At 57.2% G+C, this 24,582-nt stretch overlaps 1 protein-coding gene across 5 annotated transcripts in view; it reads right to left on the reverse strand.

Annotated features, from left to right (window-relative positions):
- Positions 1–3,683: 3,683 nt before the first annotated feature.
- The window catches only part of ITPK1 (inositol-tetrakisphosphate 1-kinase), a 179,275-nt gene continuing 158,376 nt past the window's right edge, over positions 3,684–24,582 (reverse strand). For all 5 annotated transcript variants that reach the window (XM_063715713.1, XM_063715715.1, XM_024231475.3 and 2 more), the window contains 4 exons: positions 20,991–21,156; positions 14,704–14,771; positions 10,292–10,454; positions 3,684–5,846 (listed from right to left, as the gene is read on the reverse strand). In XM_063715713.1, the coding sequence (XP_063571783.1) occupies positions 5,503–5,846; positions 10,292–10,454; positions 14,704–14,771; positions 20,991–21,156 (741 nt within the window). In that variant the 3' untranslated portion in view covers positions 3,684–5,502. The remainder of the gene's footprint in view (positions 5,847–10,291; positions 10,455–14,703; positions 14,772–20,990; positions 21,157–24,582) is intronic.

Consider the following 24,582-nt stretch of genomic DNA (forward strand, 5'->3'; position numbering starts at 1 on the left):
GACAAGCCCTGGCTTTAAGAAGGTCACTGCCCAGCAGGGCAGCTGCACCCTTCAACAGCCAAAGCAACCCACCGGGACAAAAGTACGCTCAGCAGGAGGAGCACATGCCCACGCTGGAGGGCGCCCCTTGCAGGCCAGGAGGAGGAGGAGGTTGGGGTTGAGCCAGGTTCTGCTGGACTGGCTGGTTAGCCTTGGCCAGTCACTTCACCTGTCCAGGTGGCAGTTCTGGGGCTAACGTCCTTGGCCTTTGCAGTTCAAACACGAGCAAGCCGGGGAGGGTGATGATCCCAGGCAGTGGTGGAGAGGGTGCAGGGAGGGGCCTCAGCCTTCGCAGGCTGCCCACATGGTGTCTTCCAGGTAGGAACGGGAAAGGCATGGGCATTGTGGGTGGGTGAGGCTCAGAGGCATCGCTGCCACCCTCCAGGGTCGCAGGCAGAGCCAAGTCCAGAGGCCAGTTGGGATTTGGGAACCAAGTCCCTGAGGCTCTGCCTGGTGAGTCTGAGCAGGCAAGGTTCCATGGTGGGAACTCAGATTTGGACCTAAGACTGGAGTTGAACTCCCCAGCCCAGCTATTAACGAGCAGGAGTCTTTGGGCAGGCGCTCCTGGCCCTCTCAGGGCCTCAGTTTCCTCATCTATAAAATGGAGACAATACTTACTATCTCCTTACCAGATTACGGTGAGGATCGGGAGCCCACACAGCATGGTCCAGAAAACCACTGCGATGGTGTTGAGTCGTTTGAGGGGTCTCGGCAAGTCTAGGTTTCTCTGATGAGGACGGGCTGCTCATGGCGGCTGATGCGCACCCCCTGCTCCCTGCAAAGCACAGAAGGACACCCTCCGAACGGCTGGAGCTATTGTTTATTTCTTCACATTTCCAAAAGTTAGGTTTACACTCTACCCCTACAGTTACAGAAATAAACACAACATTAACTGTACTCCACTAGACCGTTAGAAATCAAAACAAGACTAGTTAGCAAATACAGAAATCACAGGGACAACTTGTCCCTGAAACCACCCATCCCAAAGCCACCCGCAGTGTCATAACCTCATGGAGTGAACATGCGACCAGGTGAATGAGCCAATGGACAGAAGCCATGGTGTCTGTATCTCATACATGGTCATGTATATTATGCATACGTATGTACACAAATTAAGTACGAACCAGCTTGGGATTCTGGTGAAGTTGCTTGTGAACAGCTTGAAGCAAACAGCATTTGTCACAAAGCCCAGGTGTCGGCACGAACAGCAACATCCTGGTGAAATCCCTGTGAGTGGCTTTTCAGAGTGAGCTTCCAAGAGGTGATTCCACACAGCCCTGTAGGAAGGGGGTCAGCCAGGCTGTGGGAGGGGACAGTCCCTCCACACCGCCAGGTCACGGATGACTCTTGAAGGGAAAATGCAATCATTTCTGAAAAGGGGGGGTCTGGGTGCTCCTGCTGGTGAGAATCAGAAGGAAGAAGACCCCAACCAGCAGGAGGCCACGGGGTCATGCTCACCAGCTCTCCCCTGAGCAGTGTGGGAGGCTCACTCACTCCAAACCACACTGACAATGGCTGTGCAGAGAGAAGGGACACAGCACAGACCCTTTCTCACAAGAGGAGGGCCCATGGGAGAAGCCTCACCTGTGTCACCTGAGTCAGGCTTATGCCTGGGCGGGGCAGATGATTATGGCATCGGGGTGTGGCCAGGCTGGCCTGAGGCAGCAGAGGCTGGGCCTTTGTCAAGGATGGCTGCACTTCTCTGCCTCCCGGTCACCAGGCTGGAGGGGTCGTGCTCCTTTAGGGCAGCCAGCACCCCAGCTCAAGGTCTCTGAATCCAATGGCCCATGAGCCACAGCTCAGGAAGGAGAAGGAGCTGCCGGGGATCCCACTGGGTGAATGATCAGTTTTGTGTGTGTGTGTTTTTTTTTGAGGAGTCTTGCTCTGTTGCCAGGCTGGAGTGCAGTGACGCGATCTCGGCTCACTGCAACCTACGCCTCCTGAGTTCAAGCAATTCTCCTGCCTCAGCCTCCCAAGTAGCTGGGACTACAGGCGCCCACCACCATGTCCAGCTAATTTTTGTATTTTTAGTAGAGATGGGGTTTCACCATATTGGCCAGGATGGTGTCGATCTCTTGACCTTGTGATCCACCTGCCTCGGCCTCCCTAAGTGCTGGGATGACAGGCATGAGCCGCCATGCCCGGCCAGAGTTTCTAGGGAATAGGAGAGGGCAGATACAGACCCCAGGGACATCAGTGAAGCCATTCAGTGGTTGTGGCCAGTGGCCAATGTGAGTGCCCAAGAGCCAAGAACTGGTCTTCCAGGCTAGAAGGACAAATGACAGGCTGGCTCCCTTGGTCTTGGGGTGGCTGGCTGGCAGGCAACAGCTGCTTTGCTCAGTTGGCTCAAACATGTGACAGCTTCCTACTTGGGTTGGTCTTCCAGCCTTCTATAAAGCACACTTGGCAGTCTCCTGGGTACAGAGAGGAATGTTTTTCCCAGGTTGCTTTCTCCTTTATTGACAGGCATGAGACATAGGCAGGCCCAGGCACAGGAAGCCCCATGGAACCTGCCAGGTTGCAGCTGGGTCCAATCCCGCCGGCCATGCTGGGTGACTGCAGGCCCAGCCCACCCACCACGTGTGGACCCAGACACCTCCATGACACCAAGGGCAAAGCACCAGTTCCAGGGTGGCCTCCCCTTGGCTCTTGGGGTGGGGACACCCAGCAGCTGGCACTCAGTTGGGGGGTTATGTTTGCAGAATCACATCACCATATAATCAAAGCACTGTTAGGCAGAACTTGACCCAAGGCCTCAGCCCCAGGGTGCTCAATGCAGACTGTGCAGGTGACCCTCTGAAACTACCCAAGGACTCAGCCAAAGTGTGGTCTGGCCCCTTGCTCCTTGGAGCCCTTCAGCACATCCATGGACCACCATCAAGACAGGCGCTGCAGGGCTGCAGAGCCAACATGCTGACCCACTCAGAAGCAGCTTAGGAACCAGAGACCCAAGCCACCCCGATGCTGGCGGGGCCAACTCCAGGCGCCGTGCCTGCAAAGCACCACACAACCACTTTTGCTAAGCGGGTCCCTTGGACCCAGACACTCTCAGTGACTCTGCTCAGGAGGCAGCGCCGCCATGCTCTGGAGAAGAGGAGGCCGCCAGGGCCCAGATGGTTTTAGTGGGTCTTTCCCTGAGGCAGAAACTCCAAGGCCAGGGACAATGCGACCGAAGGAGAGACAACTCTATGGACACTGTCCGGGGATCAAAGACGGTCAGCGTGCACCTAGGCAACGTTTAGCGAACTGGGCTCCATCTCCGCCGCTCCCAGGTGCGGGTCCCGCGTCGCTGTCCGGGCCCCTCCTTGCCAACACTCCCCTGGCTTCACTGGGCAGAGTCCACCGGCCCCCCAGCCCTGGGTGCGGCTGGCCCCTCCCTACCTCCCATGTAGCTCCCAGGCCTTTACGAAGCAAATCTCCATCCCCCATTTCCACTCTTGGAAAATGCAGCTGCCCTGCACACCCACAGCCCCACCCCCGCCCCGCCATGGAGGCCTATGGACGCCGCCACGACACCACACGGCAGTTACCCGGTATCTGGGCCCTGGACGCGCAAGACCCCGGAGGCCACAAACGGTACAGGAACACAGCCAGGAGTCACGCTGCACACCCCCACCCGTACCTGAGGCAGACTGGGATTGAAATTTTATTTTTAAAAGGTAAAGCCATTTTATTAAACGTCTTTTAAGGACTGGGAGTATGACATAACAAACTTGAGCAACATGTGTAAACACGTGTGAAATGCGGTTTGATTTCAGTAGTTTATTTTGGAGACAAAGCAGTGCAAGAGGCCGGCCACGCTTTCCTGCTTCCCCGGGGCTCAGGTCAGAACTAGGAAAGGTGACGTACAGACATTAATCGGGGTTCAACACTCAAGTCGTGTAAACGTGGTTAGTTGTTGGGTCCTCAGTTTCCAAAAAAGCCGGGCAGTTCTGATGTCTTCTACCCCTCGCCCAAGCCCTGTGCCTCCCTCCTCAAAGGGGGCACCCCGCAGCCCAGCTGAGCCAGGCCAAAGGACCTCCATGCACCGGCTCGGGGGCCTCTCTCGGGACACTCAGCACTTTCTCTAGTGTCCTCCGTCTCACTGGGCATAGGACAGCCCAGAAGCCTTTTTCACTTTTTCAAAGTAAACTGGTATCTTAAGACACAAAAACATACTTGTGGGGGCTGATGCCTCTCACCCAGCGCTCCACATCTTCCAGGGACTGCGGAGGCTTCTCCCCAACACTTTTCTCTGCGGAGGGGGCTGCCTGGATCAGGGGTCAGACGGGAGAGCCAGTGCTTTGCTGCCAAGGTGATGGGGTGAGTCTGAGGTGTGCAGAATCGACGGGGGGCGGGTGGCTCCCTGGCACCTGCTGGCTCAGTGCTTGGGGCTTGCAATGAGAGGTGGACCGGGCCTGCTGGGTGAGGAGGGACCCAGCAGGTGTGAAAAGGAGTGAACCCACTGGGAAGAGGGCCCCAATCTCCATGGTGTCATGCCGAGGCTCCCGCGCCTGTCCTTAATTAGGTGACTTTACGGAAAGGCGGGCTGCATCCCAGGGGTTAGGGCACAAAACCAGCCCTATGGTGCTCTCTGGTCTCAAATGTCCACTAGAAACGAGGGGGTGGAGGCCCAAAGACCTGGAATGATTTGCCCAAATCACAGCACAAATCCTCAGCACAGGCACCATCAGCTCAGGGCTCCAGCCAGACAGCCTCCTTCCCAGGCTCCAGGGAGCGGCAGTGCTGGCTTGGGGGAAGGAGACCGCTGTGCAGGGCTAAGTGGGACGTGTGTTGGGGGACCTGGAGGACTCCCAGCTTCCTTTCCTTCCCTTTAGTGAGGGAGCACAGCCCAGACCCCAGCGTGGAACTCCCCTGAGGGGTCTGTGGCCTCCTCTGGCTGTGGGGAGGGAGGGGTTAGCTGCACACCAGGCAGGGTGGGGGCTTACAAAGCCTTGGTGGAGACCAGTAGGAGGGAAAACAAGGAAGGGGCAGGTCAGGGAGTGGGGAGTCAGGGAGAAGGGAAGCCACTCTCACACGCACTGATCAGCCTCCCACAGCCCTGATCAGCCACCCACAGCCTGACATTGGCAGGCTTCCCCCCAGGGTCCCGGTCCACAGCGGCCATGGAGACCAACAGACAGGGATGTGCACAGACACTGGCACGGCAGCCATATGCACACCCCCCGCCTCCCATCCAGACCTAGTGTTGCAAACACAAGCGTGTGTAAACTCAGTGAGGAGGTCTGCACAGTAGAGAGCAGGCGGACGACCCTGCTCCCCAACGCTGGACCACCTGGTACTCTCTTCCATCCCCCCCCCACCCCTCATTTAGATCATGACATCAGAAAATCAGGTTAAAAATTAAAAAACAGAAGAATCAGATCACTGGGGATTCTTAGTAGTAGCATCGCCGTTGGGAGCTGCTGGCCCAGCGGGTGTGCTCTGCGCCCCGCGCCGCCCCTCTGGGTCCCGGCTCCGTGGCTACTGGGAGGAGGCCTTGGTGGCCAGGGAGGCCACGCAGTGCTGCTGGAAGCTGGGCGACACGCCGGCGTTGCAGCCGAGTCTCTGGTGCGGCAGCTTGGCGGTGCCACCCGCGTCGGCCTCAGCCTTCCAGGGCGCGTCCTGGCCCATCATACTGCCGCAGCAGCCGGGGCTGGCGCTGCATGTCCGCTCGCCCGCCAGGCCACCCGCCGGCTCGGCCAGAAGCTTGCTGTGCCTCAGCGGGGCCACGTCCCCTGTGGCTGCCGTGGCTGTGCTCTGGCCCTGCAGGACAGTGGCGATGTGGTTCAGGAGGTCTGTGAAGAACTCGCTCACACCCTCGTAGCCTGGGGGTGGGAGAGAGAGACAGCACAAAGGGCGTGAACCAGGGGTACGCATCATGCAGGGAGGAGAGGAGGAGGAGGAGGAGGAAGAGGAGGCAGAACTGATGGGCTCCCGGGATGAGGCAAGGCGTGCTGTCAGCGTCCCATTTACAGAGAAAACGTGAGGCTCAGCAGATAAGGGGGGCTGAGGGGAGTCAAAAAGCTTGGACGCCCAACGAGGTGCATGCTCTTCGACCTTCAGCTGTTGCCAGGGTGTGAGAAGCTGCAGAACCTGAGCTGAGGATGAAATTTGCTTGTCCCTGTTCCTCTCAGGCACAGCTCCACTGTCTCACCCACCCACCCACTTGCATGGTAACAGCCAGTACATGTGCAGGGGATGTTGGCGTGGCTGGAGGTAGCAGCACCAAAGCCAGCTCCACACACTTGCAGTAATAAATACCCCTCCTCTCTGTGAGGCCCAACTGAGTCTGGCCTCAGGCTGAGTCCTGGAGACAGCTTCCACCCTGAGCCTCAGCTTCCCTGTCTGCAAACTGAGAAGAGAACGCCTACCGCCCAGGTGGAGGCTGCTGTGGCACTACTGAGAGAGGCTGGGATGTGAGTGGTGTCTGCTTCACAAAGCAGCTGCCGCCCCAACTGAGTCTGCTTCCTTCTCACCACAAAATACCTGCAGGGAGGCCCCCTGTGTCCCATTCTCCGAGGATCACAGCCAAGGGACAGAAACGCTGGGCATCACTAGCAACACCCAGGCCTGAGATAAGCTCCACGGCGCAGCATCACATGCTCCCCTTAACAGAGGGGAATAGAACAGAAACCGAGGTACCTGCCTGGGGCAAGTGCTTCCTAACACAGTTGCGAACATCGGCAGAGCCCTCGGGAGCCACCAAGCAGGTTTCGGATCTCAAGGGAGGATTCTGCTGGCTCCCAGCAAACTGCTCCAAAAGAGACTCACACAGGGCAAGCGCCCCCCCTGCCTGAGCCGACTTGGAGGGGTGGGAGTTTTCAAAAACCCTGGGCTGTCCTCTGGGACAACATTTCCAACCATCAGCCCCACCGGGGTGGGAATGAAGGTTCAGACGGGGGCACCCTGTGCCACCTCTTACAGTACCCAGAGGCCTAGAAGATGAGACTGCTGAATCTGCCCATGCTCTTATTTATTCAGCAAACAACTGCTGTGGTTTGAGGAAGCCCAAGTCTGAGAGGGGATGCAGGGGTGCCCGTGGTAGAAATAAAGATGGCTATTCTGGCTGGCAAGCAGCACCTCCTGAGCTGGCACTGTGCGAGCATCCCGCAACATCCTCTTGCCTGATCTTCATAATGCTGTCCCCATTTTATAGATGAGGAGGCGGGACCATTCACCACCACGGGGAGGGCAGTGATGACGTCCATGGCATTCACAGCACTCGGGAAGTGGCAGCCACTGGGCTGTGGGCGCCACGGTCCTCAGCTCACTGCATCCCTGCAGCCCGTTTTACAGGTGAGGACACAGGTTCAGGGCGGCTCCTAAGAGGCAGAGTGGGATCTGAAGGACGCCCTTGGTCCTGTGTGTGCCTTGAATACCACATGGTGCCAGGTCCCCCGCAATAGGACCCGGGGTGTCCGTCAGCCCTGGGCTAGGGCTGGAGGGCAGGGTAGGTGTCCCGGGCATGGGCATGGCTGTTGGGTGCCTAGGGAGAGATGCGGCGGAGGAGCTCCACCATCAGGTCAGCACCAGGGAACAGGGAGCCGTTCCCCAGCAACCTCCTCCGTCATCCCCAGACAAGGCCCAGCGGCCCAGGCAGGGAGGCCGCTTTCTGTGGTGGTGCAGAGACGGCTGCCTCCGTGGAGGCCTGAGGATAAACAGGAGCTCGGGGAGCGGACTGAGGCATGAACCCACAGGGCACGGTGCCAGCTCCACACCAGCACTGTGCAAAAGCCATCTCCTCTGTCTACAGGGTGGGAAACTGGTTCCCACTGCAGTGAACATTGAGACTGAAATGTTAGGTGGCTTGTGCCATCACAGACTGTAAAGGCAGAGGCAAGATTCGAACCCATGGCTGGCGCTGAGAGGTGGAAAGGCTGGGGCTGACGGTCTGAGCCCCATCCAGCTCCACCTCGTGACTTTGGACAAGCCACTCAACCCCCAGCCTCACATTCTTATCAGCAACATAGAGATCCCAGTGGCCCTCTGCACGTCGCCTCTTGAGGATGAAGTGAGGCATCGGGGCAGGCCTGGCTCACAGTGTCATCAGCACATGCGGCTGTTGTGGTTATTGCTCCAGAGCCAGTGTGCTGGCCCCTCTAGGCCTCTCCCACCCACGTGCTGCTGGACACCCATGGCCCAAGGTGCCTCCTGTGGGGTGCAGGAGAACAGGCCTGCCACTCTGCTTGGCCCCAAAAGGGTGCTCTATGGTAAGGTGGGCATACTGAGCTATCTCCCGGGGAACCAGCTCTGCCCTGCCAGAGCCCTGGGCCTCTCCTCAGTACCAGGCTCCCTCACCAGTCTCCACCATAGTCCCACCCCATCTGGGTGGCCCTTCTCTTGGCTTCTCTGGAAGAACCCTCCCTGTCCACACTGGCTCACAGTGTCCCACAATGGCTCACAGGGCCATCCCTTGTCTGCACCCACAGATCAAGACCATCCACACATTTTGTGTTGGGAGGCACTGGCCTTGCTCAGGTGCAAAGCTTCCCACCCTCTCCTGTCTCCTCCCTCCTTCTAGAACTTCTAAAAGGCCTCCCTGTGCCCCCCTGGCCCTACAGCCACTGACGTTGTCCCCTTTTCATTCTGCCACTCAAAACATGCTCCATGGTTTAGATCCCACGCTTCCTTATCCTGAATGTCCCTTGCATTATCCTGAATGTCCCTTGCATTATCCTGAATGTCCCTTGCGCCCTGGTTCCCTCACACCTGCACAGCAAAACCCCATGAAACCCCAGCTCCAGCTAAACCCGTGGTTTCCTCCCCACTGCACCCAGACTCAATGGAGAAAAACATGATCGTCCCACGGGTCTGCCCTTCAGTTCACAAGCACAGATCTTATGGTGGCTGCTCCCCGACTCCCAGGGTGAGCTCCAACGTCCTCAGCTCACCACACGTGGCTCCCCTGACTCTGTCCTCCACCCTTCCTGCCCCACAGCTGCACCTGCTGTAGCCACAGGGCTCCACAGTGCCTCTCCTGGGACCTGCCCCTGTGCTCCAGTGTCACCACCTCACAGAGGAGCCCCCCGACCGCCCACTCTGTCCTCCGCCTCCTCCAGGCAGGGGTGAGCTCTCCCCAGGCAGGGCGTGGCAGTGGAGCTCACGCTGCATCAGCATCTGGACTAGCTGGGACACACAGCAGCCCTGGGCGACAGCAGCCCTGGGTAAACACCCACTGAATGACAGGAGCCAGCACACTCCTCTGAGCCTCGGCTTCCTTGCTGTGGCCTGTGCTGCTGACTGCCTGCACATGCTCTCAGACGAGCGGAGGTGACACACACAGAAAGTGCCCAGCCAGTGCGTGGGGCCAAGGTCCTGCCTCACCCCCACAATAAACACCCCCGAGTCCCCACCTGCCAGGCACAGTCTCTGAAGGCAGAAAGCATTTCCTGAATGTTTTTGCACCTCAGCAGCTAGCAAAGCTGGCTTCACCTCCACAGCAGGTGCTTTACAAGGGTCAGGATGGAGAAAGGAACGGGGGACCCCCATCTGGGGAATGGCGGGCACCAAGGCATCAAGCGCGGCTCTGTCTCTGAGCTGCTGCGGGAGGTGAACAAGCCACTGAGCCCCGGTGTCCCCGGGGCGAGGCACGCAGCCTGGTGACTGCGTGCTGTGATGTCACACCATCGTTCCTCATGCCCTGTGCTGGGGCTCTGCTCCTGCGGTCCCCATAGGGCCCCTCACTGAGAGCTGAGGGGCACATGGCAGAGCCTGGCTCAATGCCAGTGGGTTCCTAGGGCCCAGCTGGCAGCAGGGAACAGACCCCATAGCCCAGGGCTCCTCCCCAGGCCTGTGCCCGGTGCTGCAGTTCAGGGTGGTGGAGGCAATGTGAGCCTGGGAGTCTCTGGCCTGCCACCAATGTGCTGTGGGGCCTGAACAGCTTCCTCCTCTCTAGGGCCTCAGTTTCCCAACATGTAAACTGCAGGGGGCTGTAATCCCTTCAAGGTCCTTCCTGCTCCTTAAATCGAGGAGGGCCTGGGGGAGGGGCTGATCCACCAATGACGCAGGTGGAGAGAGGAGGTGAGGGACATGTGTGCTGAGGCCACTGTGCCTGGCGTTCCCCAGGTGGACATGCAGCTCTCCCTCCCTCCTCGCACACCCCGTAAGCCCATCACGCGGGTGAGGCTGAGGCTTCTTGGGGCTGCACCTCCCCGGACCCCGTGGTGAGGGAGAAAGCTGGCTTTCCGGCCTCGGTCACCCCGCCTCGCCTGCCTGGTCACCTGAGGACAGTCTCTGGAGGACAGTCTCTGGAGGCCTGGCCGCCACTCACCTGGGAAGGCATTGATGTCAATGACGGCGTGCTGCCCTGTCTGGTTGTTGATGATGATGTCGATGCCGAAGAGTGACACGCCCAGTGCCTGCCGTAGGGCCCGGGAGAGCTCCCGGATGACCTCGTCGCTCGGCCGCTCGAACACGCCCTCGATCTTGTCCAGCTGCCGACATACACGAGGAAGTCAGGCCATGGGCCGAGGAGCTGCGATGCCGCACCACGCAGAGAGACCCCCACAGCAGCTGCCACGAGGCCCTGGCATGCTTCGGGCCAGGAAGCCAGACAGACCTACAGTGGTGAGCACGGGGCGGCCGCTGGCCAGGTCCTGCCCTCTGAGGGCCGCCAGGCACCAGGTGTGTGAGGCTCATTACCTCCTGTGGGTTCATCACAGCCTGGAAGGCCAGTGCCAGCACTGCACATTACACACAGGGAAACCGGAGCTCAGAGAGGGTCGGGGCTGGTCCAAAGTCACACAGCTCAAAAGCACAGGGCACAATTTGGGCCCATATTTTTTAGCCTCTAAAACCAAAGCCTTTTAACAGGGAAGAAGGAGATGGAGAGTGTGTCAGGGACCCGAGAAGACATTATGGTGCAGAGCACCGAAGCCAGAACTTGAAGGCAGGAGGATGTGGGCCCCTGGGAGGGGTGGGAGAACGAGAGAGGCCCCAGGGAGGACACAGGGGAGGCAAAGGTGCAGAGGCCAGCAGCTGCAGGACATGGCTAGGAGCAGCTGGGGCGCAGAGCTGGGCAGAAGTGAGGAGTTCTGATCAGACCCCCACTTGCCCGCCATCACAGAGACCCCCAAGGAGGTGAAGGCAAGGGTCCTGAGGCCCAGCAGGCCAGTCCTCCTTCCCAGGGCCCTGGGGCCCAGCAGGCCAGTCCTCCTTCCCAAGAAATGCTGTTTCCAAATGAACTCACACCCCAAACAATGCGGGCTCCCCAGAGAGGCTGCTCTGCTGCTCCTGCCTGCCTCCTGGGGTCCAAGCTCAGCTTTCCTCAAAGCTTCCATGTGCTGGTCAGGCCACCCTGCTCTGTTCTCCCTCCCAGCCCAGCACTCCCCTCTGCCACTCACGTCCTGTGCCTGTCGCAGCTGGCCTGGGACAGGCACACACTGTCATGGGCTCAGCCTGCCCCCAGCCAGGGCCTCCAAGGAAGTGGGGCACTGCACTGGGAAGGATTCTGGCGTCAGAGAGACGTGGGTTCCAAACCTGACAGTGAACTCCTAGCTCTGTGGACTTAGGAAACAGTACTTGGCCTCTCTGTCTCAGGTTTGCTCTTCTGTAAAAGGAGGCAACAGGCCTCCATCTCAGACTTATGTTGATAAGGTGGGGACAGTATGTGCCCGGCTGGGAGGAGATTCATCTGAATTCTAGGGCAGGAACTGCATCCCGTCTCCTCTAAATCAGCCAAGGGAGGGCTCACACTAGGTGCTCAATAAATACTGAAGTTTTGGGGGTTGTGGGCTAGGGGCCAAAGGGGAAGGGAGTGGCTGATCCATGAAAGACAAAAGTGAAGCTGGGTTCAAAAGCTGGACATGGAATAACCATCTGATCTGGCAGTTCTGCTCCGGGGCACACACCCCAGAGCTGAGAACGTGTACTCAAACGGATGCTGTCCACCCACGCTCACCGTGGTGTTATTCATACCCCAGCGTGCATCCACAGATGAACGGCTACAAAAACTGGTCTATCTATACGACGGAATACTGTACAGCCATAAAAAGGAATGAACTTCTGACATATGCCACAATGCGGAGGAACCCTGAACGCATCATGCCGAGTGCAGGAACCCAGACACAAAGGCTCATATATTGTGTGATTCCATTTCTATGGAATATCCAGGACAGGTAACGCTACAGAGACAGCAACCAGCTCAGTGGCTGCCAGTAACATGAGGTGGGCGCCGCCCACGCTCCGAGGGACCCACGCCCGGGCGCCGCCCACGCTCTGAGGGACCCACGCCCGGGCGCCGCCCACGCTCTGAGGGACCCACGCCCTGGTGTCACCCACGCTCTGAGGCCTACACCAGTGCATCTCCCACCCCGGCTTTGCCAGACACGCAGGGCCCCCCTGCTCACAACCTCAAGGCCTTGGTGTCTTATCTGGAAGAAATACTTTCTAGGAGGCAGGAGTGGCCTGGCTGTAAGAGACACTCTTCCCTTAGCACTTTTCTTTTTTTTTTTTTCTTTTGAGACAGGGCCTTGCTCTGTTGCCCAGGCTACAGTGCAATAGCAAGATCACAACTCACTGCAGCCTCGACCTTCCAGGCTCAAATGATCCTCCCACCTCAGCCTCCCGAGTAGCTGAAACTACAGGCAAGCAACACTACGCCCGGCTAATTTTTGTATTTTGTTTTGGTGGGGATTAAAGGTCTTACCACGTTTCCTAGGCTGGTCTCAAACTCCTGGGCTCAAGCGATCTGCCCGCCTTGGCCTCCCAAAGTGTTGAGATTAAAGGCATGAGCCACCGCGCCCAGCCACTTAGCTTTTCTGAGCCTCCTGGGTCACTCTTGCAAGTGGGGGCCAGAGGCTAAGCCTAGTGGGCTCAGAGAGGCAACGCGACTCGCCTTAGCTTGGGCTGGACCCCAGGCAGTCCCGTCAGAGTCTGTGCTCTTAACTAATACTCTAGACTGAATTTCGAAAAGCAAAAGGTGTGTGGGGCCCTGCAAGTTAGGTGGGGCTAGGCCCATCCTCAGGGGCATCCCACCAGGAAGAGAGGGGGTGCTTTAAGGCCAGAGGAGGGCTTCCTGCACCAGACTCCCAGGGAGGCCAAGGCAGGACTGGAGGAGCCCCATGTGGGCAGGGGCAGGTGGATGAGCAGCGAGCTTGTTTCCGCACCTGGGAACAGAGCTGGCTGTCAGGCCAGCCTGCGGGCGTCCAGGAGGGGCTGATGTCCCAGTGGAAAAGGTGGTGCTGACCGCATTTCCCTTTTCTATTTTTGGAAGTCGTCAGTCCTGGCAGATTCCTGACTAGCAGCCATGCACTGAGGGAAGGAGGAGGTGACTGCAGACCTCAGAGGTGAAGGGAAGGGCCCTGCAGTGTCTCTAGGCCAACCCCTTCCCGTTTTACAGATGAGGAGATTGAGGCTGAGGTCAACAAGTCAGAATCCAAGACAGTGACTTCTGGATGGGTCCCTCTGCCATCATGGCTGCTGGCCCTGCCCCTGAGAGGACACTCAGTCTGCAAATTCCAACTCCCCTCCATCACATGGGCTGCCGAGGCCCCCAGAGCAAAGCCATGCAGGGAAGAAGCCCCGGGATTCTGAAGCTTAGAAGAAAGCCATCTCTTGCACAGAACATCTTATAATATTCTCAGCCAGGCACTGAGGCTCTGTTTAAATCTGTTCCCAAAGCCTGACATGTTCCCAGGGGACATGTGTCAACATCCTGAGGGATGGTGATGTTCCCTCCAGGTCCTGCCCACGCCTGTGCTCTGTCTAATCCTCGGCACACTGCTGGCTACTCAGAGGACCCTGACACAAAAGACAGACAGACAGGCCATCTGGGTTCTGGGGCAGCCCCCCAAGGGACGCGAGCACTTCCATTGGAGTGGAGGCTGGCTCGTGGGAGAGGCCAGCCCAGGACAAGGAGGAGGACACCAGCAAAGCCCCCCAAAAGAGCAGGACACACGCATCCTCAGAACAGCGGGCTCCCTGGCAGAGGGCTCTGAGTTTAGGGAAGTGGCCACTGGCTCTCTGGACTTCGGGGAAACAGCAGAGGGTAGCCTTTCCTAAATTCTTTGGGGTCAGGTGCTCAGGAATCACTGGTGAGGTCAGAAGTCCTAAATTCCTGGAAGATCCAACTTTGGAGTCAGACAGATCTGGGGTCAAACCCCAGCCTTGCACCGTGTGAACAGCCTTGTGAACGTGAAAAGGTCACTGAGCCTCTCTGATGCCATGAAACCTGACTGCGACCTGCACTGCAGGCCACAGCGACACTCACTGAACGGCCAGGATGCCTGTTACCCATAGTGCTGGGGGCAGGGGTGACACTCCTGTCAGCCTCAGGACCACTGCAGGACAAAGGACTGAGATGGTGCTGCCTTCACAGCCTTTTTAAAAATCAGGAACAAGGCAGATGAGGGAGCAGTTCTTTCAATTCCTCACGCTGGGAGAAGGGTCAGCGCACCTTCTGTGTGGGCAGCTTGCAGTGAGTGGTCTGTCCCTGCAAGCCCAGTGTGCCCTTCACCTCTCCCTGTGCTGGGCCGGGCTGCAATGGCTGCTAGCATGAAGGCTCGAAGCAAGCAGAGGAACAGGGGTCTCTGGAACCTCCCGGGACCCCTGGCACGGAGGCAAAGGTCCTTCCCACCCTACCCTGCTGGAGAGCTCGGCCAAGGACCCCATGGCCACAGCAGCCCACACCTAGGCCCAGGAGAGGGCAGTTTCAGGCCAGACCACCCCAGCGGAGGGACCTACCTCCGTCAGGACCGATGACGACTCCGGCTTTGACACGTTGTGGCTGTTGAAGAAGATGGACTCACGGTCTGAAAAAGCAACAGGAGGGAGCCGGCGTTAGAACCTCAATGCAGGGGCCACACTGCCGCCACCCGACACCAGGGGGCAGCACCACCCCAGGCACACAACACGCGGCCCCGGGCTCTGCGCAGCCTTAGGCTCCAGCGAGCTGGGCACCAGCCCTGGACACGGACGTGTGCCCCATCAGGGCCTCCGGTTCACCTTCTCCTCCCACATAAAAGTGACTGATGTAATGAGCCGACCTCTGCTACCGTCCCACAGCATCACATCTGGTTTTCCCTGAGGCCCTGTTCCCAAAGTGCCCTGTCACTATACAGGGAACTGGGGGAAAAGGGCTGGGTGGGACAGCTAAACACCTGAATATCACGGTCAGAGAGGGCCCACGGTAAAGCAGTCTCTTGGTGTTATTTAGGCCAGTGCTCCCAGCCCACTCCCCAGCCCACGGGACTCTCTTTTGGGGAACATGCTAGAGACGTAGGGACAGGCTGGCACCGGCACGTGAGCACTTAAAATACAAAGGGTTCTGGTGGTTCTTAGCGACTTAGGGAAAAAAAATAGGAAATCAGAGAACGTAGGCTTCCACAGGATCCATCCAAGAAAGCATACAGCACAATCTCTCTTTGGCACTGGAAGCTGGCACAGAGTCTGAAATACCCTCACCCCACATGTCTGGCTCCCGCCTGCCTCCCACAACACCCGGCCCGTACAGGCCCAGTGGGGACCCGCAGAGGCAGACCAATCCAAAGAATACTGAAAGCGCAAGTAGATCCCACAGTAGAAATGTCTTTGGGGAGAAAGCCAAAGTCACTTGGGGGAAATGTCAGGTCAGTTGGTCAGAAACACGCTCGTAGGCTCTGGGGAAGCATTGGCACACGAATGCAAGAATTGCAGAACCATGAGCCTCAGGCCAAGTTCTGGAAAAGGCTGTCTGTCACCATCCCACGACTTCCCCCAAGGCTGGCACGGGACCGTCCTGGGCCGCCACTCCTAGCAGCCCCTCCTTGAGTCCTTGCAGGGTGAGGCATTGTGGCTCCCACCCCCAGGATGCAATGCACACCCCTGGCACCCAGGCACCTATGTGCGAGGACAGGAGGGCACTGGCTGAGGGCCGCTGCGTGCCAGGGGCCATGCCAATGGGGCACCTGCTCTGGCTGCCAACGACCCCATCAGCTCCAGGACTCTACAGCGCCGCAACAATCACGCATGAGGGAGTGATTCGGGTGGAAGCCAAGCAGGCAGGCGCTGAGATGTACCTGGCGTCCTTCCCGCTAGCGGAGCACAGAGGCCTCTGGCCGCCCTGGTGTGCCCGACCGTCCTCCTGCCGCTCTGACCAGAGCCAGTCCAGATGGGGGACACGAAAAATGGTCCTGGGGAGGAGCTGGGGAAAATAAACACCCCGCAGGACATGTGTCATGTGGCCCCCAGGATCTCTACTCCCAAGGCACCGACAGCCAAGAAGAGGGAGTCTGTGGGGATGGCATAAGCCCCATGGGCTTGCGGCTGGAGCAGCTCGAGCAGCTGGGAGGGGAATGCTGCCCACCTTCTCATCCTGTAGCCCAGCCTGGCTCAGCCCCCTGAGCTCAGGGCACCGTCCCACCTATTTCCCTGTAGATCCTGAATAGCACTTGCCGCGTGGCGGAGAAGGCCCAGGGAGAGGAAGGGCCAGCAAGCGCAGGTAGACACAGCAAAGATCAGGGAGGCTGGGAAGTCTGCAGGAGCTGCAAGGAGAACACGTGGGTGCTGAGTGGGTGCCAGGAAGGGCCACAGCTGGGTTCTCAGAGGGGCCGGCCAGTGTCTGCTCACCTGGACAGATCACGCAACCCAACAGCTTCTCCTGGTAGGAAGGGCTGGAGTCCAGAACATTTCAAAACGGGCTCTTTTCTCCTCCTGGCTAATTCTGTTTTTCTTTTTATTTTTTTGAGACAGAGTCTCACTCTGTCGCCCAGGCTGGAGTGCTGTGGCCCAATCTTGGTTCACTGCAACCTCCGCCTCCTATGTTCAAGCGATTATCCTGCCTCAGCCTCCTGAGTAGCTGGGATTACAGGCACCCGCCACCACGACTGGCTAATTTTTTTTGTATTTTCAGTAGAGACGGGGTTTTGCCATGTTGGTCAGGCTGGTCTTGAACTCCTGACGTCAGGTGATCTGCCCGCCTCAGCCTCCCAAAGTGCTGGGGATATAGGCATGAGCCACTGCACCTGGCCCTTCTGGCTAATTCTGACCTGAGAGCTCTGGCCAGAAGACCATTTGGCAGGGCAGTGAGAGATGGTCTGGGCTCAGTTCCTCTCTACGTGCGGTCTGAGCAGGGGTCGGAAGGAGTGGGAGCAGCCTCCCAAGGCTGCCAGTCGCCCAAGAGACGATGGAAAGCTGAGGCAAGTGAGAAGGCATCAGGGAGAGAGACCTGGTGGCCAGCTCCAAGACTGTCGGTTCCTCTAACACACCAGACCAGGGCGTTGCTCCCAGCATGTAGCCACAAGCCCTCACTCACGAGAGCACCCTGGATTTTGGGTGCCCTGTGCAGTCTATTCCTGGACTAGCCCAACAGCACGGTGCAGAACTACCACCAACGTTCTACAGGGAGGGAGAGCAATGAAAGGAAGAATGTGTGTGTTTTCTTCTCAACTTATGGATTTAAAAATTAAGTTTAAAAGAAGAATAAATGATAAGATTAGCCCCCAAACATCCCAGCAACTCAGCAGTACAGCCATGAGCTGGGCCACACTGCTTTTAGCCTTATTTGCTTCATCTCCTCTCTCTCTCTCGGGAGGCGAAGGGGATGGGGAGAATGTGTCCTAATGCTACAGATGGTGATCCAAGTCATCTTCCAGTTGCCATGAGTATCATCTCTGCAGAGGGACCACCTGAGCTGCCCTTTCCAAGTGGCTCCCCTCACCCAGTGGTATCCCAGGACACATTCTCTTCCCCTCAGAACCCCTCATCTCAAGCCACAGTTGACCCTTTTATTATTTCCCTCCTTGTGTTCAGTTTCTCCCACCAGAATACAAGCTCATGAGGGCAGGAAGCTGGGTGCCTGTCTAGTCCCTGACTGGATCTCCAGCAGCTCACGCAAGGCTGGGCACATGGTAGGTTTGATAAATGCTATATCACTGACTATTAAGAGGCTCTGGAGTGGAGCTCAGCAGACTATAGATTGTAAGCCCGGCCACCTGCACTTGTAAATAAAGTTTCATTGGAACACAGCCGTGCCACTCATTTACATATCTACAGCTGCTTTTGCACTACAACGGCAGCATTAAATAATTGGGATGGAGCTGGAAATGTTTATAATTTGGCCTTTTGCAAAAAAAAGTTTGCTGCCTCTCGCTCTACATGGTGAGAGGTACCCCTCATACATGCCTAAGAGAAACAAGGCTCAAGCTGGAGAGAATAATGGAGGGAACCTGCATAAAGCTGGGAGCCTGCGCCACATCCTCAGGATAAAGATGAGCAAGAAATAAACCCACTCTATAGAAAGGGAGAGCAAAGGAACCCGCTCATCTCTACCCTGGCACAGGGTGGAGGGAGGGAAACAATCTCTCTGTGAATGCGAACCACGGGCAGAGAACACAAAATGTTCCTGGTGAATGGCACAAGCCACAACCTGACTTCAGCTCCAGCCACAGCCTCTGCACAGATGCCACTGGCTATAAGGCACACTTGATTTGAGATGTCAACACGTAAAAAACAAAAGTGCAGCTGACAGGCAAAGGAGACTGGCAGTTGTCGAGTGAAGACTCATGTCCTTGTCTCTATCCCAGGTCCAGAAAAATCCCACTCAAGGAGCCCCCATCCCTGCGTGGCCATGGGAAGCTGGGGGACCCGTCATTGGGCAAAGGAAATTGGAAAGCTGGGGTTGGGGGCCGGAAAGAGGCCAGAGTCCCAAACCCCCTTTCCAACTGGTCCAGCTTAAAGGGCTGCTGTTGCATTACGCTTCTTATCCAGAAAGAGAACATACACGTAGAAACCAGAGGACTGACGTTTGCTCCCTGGCACAGTGCCCTAGAGATGGGGACACAGAATCAGCTTTGGGGATGGAGAGACACACTAACAGTTATTTAGTTCACATGAACAGAATAAACATTTCTCCTTTTTAGCTCTGTGTGTTTCTCTACTATTTGGGCTTAGTCTGCTTTTTTTTTTTTTTTTTAAAGAGGCAAGGTCTTACTGTCACCCAGGCTGGAGTGCAGTGGCACAACCACAGCTCACTGCAACCTTAAACTCCTGGGTCCAAGTGATCCTCCTGCCTCAGCCTCCTTAGTAGCTGGGACTGCAGGTGCACACCACCATGCCCAGGTAATTTTTTAATTTTTTTTTTTTTTTTTTGTAGGGATGGAGTTTCACTATGTTGCCCAGGCTGGTCTCAAATTCCTGGCCTCAAGCAATCTTCCCACCTTGGTCTCTTCAAAGAACTGGGACTATAGGCATGAGCCACCGCGTCTAGTCTCCTGGTCTGCATTTTATGGCAAACTGGCAACCTAGAAATAGCCACACGAGAAGACGCACAGGCAAGGAGTCCTCGTCCTCACAGATACAAGACAGGAGCCCACACTCTGCTGCTAATGGTTCCCAGCGTCGAGACGGAAACTGGTCCAGCATTTTGCAACCAGGAGGAAAAAGGAGAAAACAAAAAAACAGAAAAACCCAACCACCCAACCACACTTCTGTGTGGATAAGACAGGAGATCTGACAGTAAATTTCTTTTAGAGATGGAGTGACTTGGGTAAAAACAGAAAGGAGTTGATATAAAATATAACTCCTCTTAATTTAATATCTTTTCCATAGACTTAAAGCATTATTATTTTCTTAAATCAGGGAATAAACAGCATTTTAAAAAATGTCAGCCTCTTCCAACCCATAACTTTGAGCAATATCACTTGGTGGTATATAGCCACATACAAAAATATGCTTCCAGCATTTGGCTCCCACCCAGTTTGGGACCAGGATGTCCCAAACCCTGAAAATACAGCCTTGAGTCCGGGAGCTACATGCCCAGCTAGGAAGGCCGCCTGCCCTCAGGAGGAAAATGAACACCTGCATGTTTCCAAAGTATCCACGCTCTGTATGTGTCCATGGAAACAGAAGAGGCATCTAGGGGAAGAAGGGCTGAGAGGGCGACCGCAGCACTGCAGCCCCTCCATGCCGGGCGGCACACCAGCCAGCAGGTGTGGATGGCCACAGGCAGTCCCCGGAGGAGGGACGCCTAGAGGACACATCTGTTTGCTCAGGTGGAGGTAAAACAGCCGGCGTCTGAACACTTATGATGTGGGTTCCCCTTGCTCAAAGAAATGTGCAGCTGATTTGAACAAGCCACAGCAGGGCAGTGAGTGTTCACCAAAGGGTCCTCCTGGAAAGCTGCTTATCCCAAGACACTGCCACTATTCCAAAGGTTTCCAGAACATGCCTTAGAGATGCCTTCAGAAGCCACTAGAACATCCTTTCGAGCAGCTCCACTGCCAGCAAATCTTTAACTCAGTGTCTGTTTTTAAAATGGCTGAGGCTGGAGAGGGCGGTGAGCAGCTGGCGGAAGGAAGGCCCCTCAGTGCAGTGGGGTCCACAGGCTGCTCCCTGGGAGGCTGCTTCTCAGGCCCAGCGACAACAGCACCATGCAGAGAACGCCCTATGTGACACCCGCGGGACCCCTAGACCACCGTCCACTGACTCAAAACCCGCTCACTGACATGGTAGGAGTCCTGCACCTAAGAAGATCTGTAACCCGGCAGCTGCTGCTTCTCACAGAGCCTGATTCACCCTGGCAGCTACGCAGGTAGCAGCAGGCAACTCTGTCTCAGGCTCCCCAGGGGAAAATGAGACCCAAGGTAAAGATAGCTCAGCAGGAGACAGCAGGCAGCACCTGCCCTCGCTTCCCTGGAAGACCAATCCACGCCATGCTGGCCACCCCTGTCCCAGAGTGTTCCTCCGTGAATATCATTATTGTGTGGGTCCCCAGGAAGCATCCTGGGGACAGAAGACTTCTGGATGTGTCCTGGAGTCTACGGTGGTTCAGGTGGGTGGGGCCCCCTACAATGACCCAGGGAATAGGGACATTTTACTAGTTCCCCAAGACCTCTTTATCCACCATACACAACTCTTTCCACCTTTAGAGCACCTCTCCATCTCACCAAGAACACAGGGTGGCAGGGGCAGTGCTGAAGGACAGACAGCTGCTGCCACATCCCAGCCGGGCCCCTGAGTCTCGCTCAGCCCGAGATGGCGAGAGGAGTGGTTACCTGATGTGCCTGCGGAGAAGTTCTTGAGCGAGGGCCTCTGGACCACGGTGTAGGACTCGCCAACCACGAACACCTTGTACAGGACGGCATTGTGGTTGATGAAATTCTGGACCACGCAGGGTGGCTGGATGGCGTTCAGGCCCTCCTGGTTGAACACGATAGCCATCTGGGAAAACGAGGGGTCAAAAGCTCTGTCAGAATCCACCACCCTCTCAGCCTCCAACATACAGGTGTGTCACCTGTCCAGAGCACCTCCACCAAGGCCCATCCCTGGTCCCGTGGCATGAGGACTCCCCGAGAGGAGCCTTGAGCCAGGGTGAGTGGAGTGGGACTTGTGAAGAACACCTGGGGATGCATCCCTTCTGCTGCGGGGTTGGTGATCCTCCCTCCACCGGGCCTGCCATGTGAGATCGAGCTGGCTGTGCACTGCACAACTTCTGAGAGTGTGACGCCACTCGTCGCACCATGGTCCAGGGAAGGGGACTGCTGAGGTTGTATGCTGCTCAACCCTCTGACATCCTAAAGGATCCTCCACAAAGACCCGGGAGGAGGAGGAAGGAAGCAGATGACTCGGGCGCAGGAGTCAGGAGGCCTTGAGTCAAAGCCTGTCTGATGACAACGGCTGCCTCTTGTCAAGCAGTTGTGACAAGCCGGGCCCTGTTCTGAGCGCGTACACCAGTTACCTAGTGTCTCCCTCACAATGCACATCTGAGGTGAGCATACAACCTTTCACAGATGAGGACGATGAGGCGCTGAGAGGTTCAGTGACTGCCGGACAGTGAGCGAGTCCGGGATGGAACTGGGTCTGCACAGCACCCAGCCGCACCCCTACACATGGAGCCACGTGACACTCCGCAAACAACAGGGCTTTGTGCTCCTGGTCCCCGACTCCTCTGGGGAAAAAGGTCCCTGACAGGAGGATCTGGTAGGGGCTGGGGTAGGGAGTGCAGGGGGGCAGCTGCCAAAACCCTCTCAGCCCTGGCCAGCACGGGCTCTGCGCAGGGTCTGCTCTAAGGACAGAGGGGTGGGCCCTAGGCCTAGTCGATCCAGCTGCTGGTGCCAGGGTCACGGCTAATCCCTCAGCCCGCAGGGCCCCAGGAAGGAGCCACCAGACGGCTGGGGCTGCTGAGCAGGGATAATGGGCCCTGGACAGCTGGCTGCCTCCCCAGCTGCCACCCCCTGTGTCAGCTGTCACGGAGCGCCGGCCCTACGTGCCTGGAGCTCAGCTGGGCAGGACAGACGTGGAAATCCAGGCCACATGGGAAAAACAAAAAGTGTGTGTCTGTGCTGGGAGCGTTGGGGGCAGCGAACATCTCCTCAGCCTTTTGACAAGAATAAAGGACGGGAAAAACACGAGCAGCTCTGGAGTCAGGCAGGGGCTGGAGTGCCTGCTCAGCACTTGCTGTGTGAGCCCAGGCTGGGCCCCCACCCTGCTTAAGCGCCACTGTCTTCCTCTGCAAAATCATGGGTGGCTTCAGGGATGCTTTGAGCTTTTGGCTAAGTTATAGCTTAAAAAAAAAAAAAAAAAAAAGACAGATTCCACTGTGGAGCAAATGAGTACCCTCACACTGGCTCAAAAACAAAACAAAAACCCAAATAAAATAGTTCTGTGAACATAAAATGAAGACAGAGTGGTTTAGCAGAAACGGTCCTGGTCTTGGTTGAGTCTGGGGCTGGGAGATTCAGAGGCAGGGAGTGTGCGGGCTGGGATGCAGACGAGGACTCCCGATCAGAAGCACCTGCTGCCCTATCTAAAGCCAGCCATGCACAGTGCTATTTTCTGCCCCTGCTGTACTTGGCTTCCCTGGGTACCCCTGGAATCTGTGAGAAGCTTGTCCCCCAACCTCTGCCTATCTGGTGGACAGTGTCCACCCCAGAGGGCACGTCCCTGTAATGCTAACACGCCCCGTCTGCACACAAGAGTCCGCTGGGGTCTCTGAGTACATGGGATGTGGTGGCACACCTTGCCGGCAGTGGACCCAGACAGCCTGCTAGGGAGTAGAGGGAGGGGCACCCGTACGAACATCCTGGAGCCAGACGGCTAGAATGAGGGGTGACTTATAGCTTCCCCTGAGCGTGCTGACCCCATACTTGAGGGCTGAGAGTCCCGAGGCCCATCGGGGCATCCTGAGAGGGGTACACCTGGATCCAGAACCCCCACCCCCTTCAGCAAGTACCCCGCAGGCTCCAGGGCAGCCGGTTCCGACAGCTCATCCAACAGTCCACCCAGGCAACCCTGGCAGTGACCCCTCATCCTTCACAGAAGCTGCTAATGTCTCCAGTCACAAATGTGATACTCTGGGTGGCTGGGTAATTTGCCAAAGTCGCACAAATGGCAACACACAGCACCAGAATTGGTCCCAGGTCTGTGGGATTCCACAGCCCCGGCCCTCAGGCCTCGAGTGACTCGCAGAAGTGGCTCCCTCCTCCTGGGCTGCCCGGTTCTGAGTTAGGCCAATCTAATCACACTAATGACTGCGCTCGTGCTTCCGTCTGGGAACACCCAAGCAACTCACACACAGAGGAACTGGGTGGTTAAAGGGGCTGGTGGAAGGCGGGCAGGCAGGTACTGGGGCTGAGGGGGGCCTGGGGACCAATGCTACTGCTCTCAAGCCTTCCTGCTCCCTCCCCGGCCTGGCACATCCTGGAGGGTGCTGCCAGCACCAGGCACAGAGCCCAGGTAGGCTGCGGCAGGAGGGCCAGCACCCACAGGAAGACTACATGAGGGCTCCCGATTTCAGACAACTGACAACGGGACGGCGGGCTGTCCCCACACTCCTTCCCATCACAGCATGCGCTGCGCTACACCAACACTGTGTGCTGACACTTCCCCAGAAGTGCCGGCCAGGGATAAAGAGCAGTACATAACCCAGGAAAGGCCCATGCTGCTGAATCTTCCCCTTTTAGTCGTGAGCTCTGGGGAGCATTTCTGTTGGTGGGGCTTTCCAAGGATAGGCCTTCCCCAGAGAGCCCACTCCGGTCAGATGCCTGTTGCCCAGCACACCCCCACATGTGCCCAGTGAGGAGACCCCAGGCAGGGCTGTGTCCAGGGCAAAGACAAGGCCCCAGGTGTGGCTCCTGAGGGTGGTGTGGGCCCTGGCCCCAGCGAAGCCCCCGGAGTCCTCACAGGTTCCTTGGTTCTCTCTAGGGACAGGACTCACATCCTATGCATCTGTCCCCTGGTCCCCGTGGTCCTCAAGGTGGCCGGGAACATCATAGAGTGAATAAAAGAACAAATGGGCAAGTGGGTGATTTGTGATTCAAAGCATTCCACGGGGTTGATTCTAAGTGGCCCCCTTTTTCTCCCTGGCCCGTCTCAATTCAGCAGCATGGCAGACCCCTGTGGCAGTGACAGAGCCTTGTCAGAGCTAACAGCCCTCATGTGGGCCCAGCCCAGTGCCTGCCACAAAACAGGCCCTCGAGGAGATGACACTGAGGGCCCAAAGGACAGACAGCCCTGCAGGGCGGGCCGGACTGGGGCATGACTCGCACAAGCTCCCCTGTGGACTGAACGTGCGCCCCAGAATTCCTACGCTGAAGCCTGCGCCCCACTGTGGTGGTTTCTGGAGGTGGGGCCTTTGGGAGGTCTTGA

This window comes from Pongo abelii, chromosome 15, assembly GCF_028885655.2.
Source record: "Pongo abelii isolate AG06213 chromosome 15, NHGRI_mPonAbe1-v2.0_pri, whole genome shotgun sequence".
NCBI lineage: Eukaryota > Metazoa > Chordata > Mammalia > Primates > Hominidae > Pongo > Pongo abelii.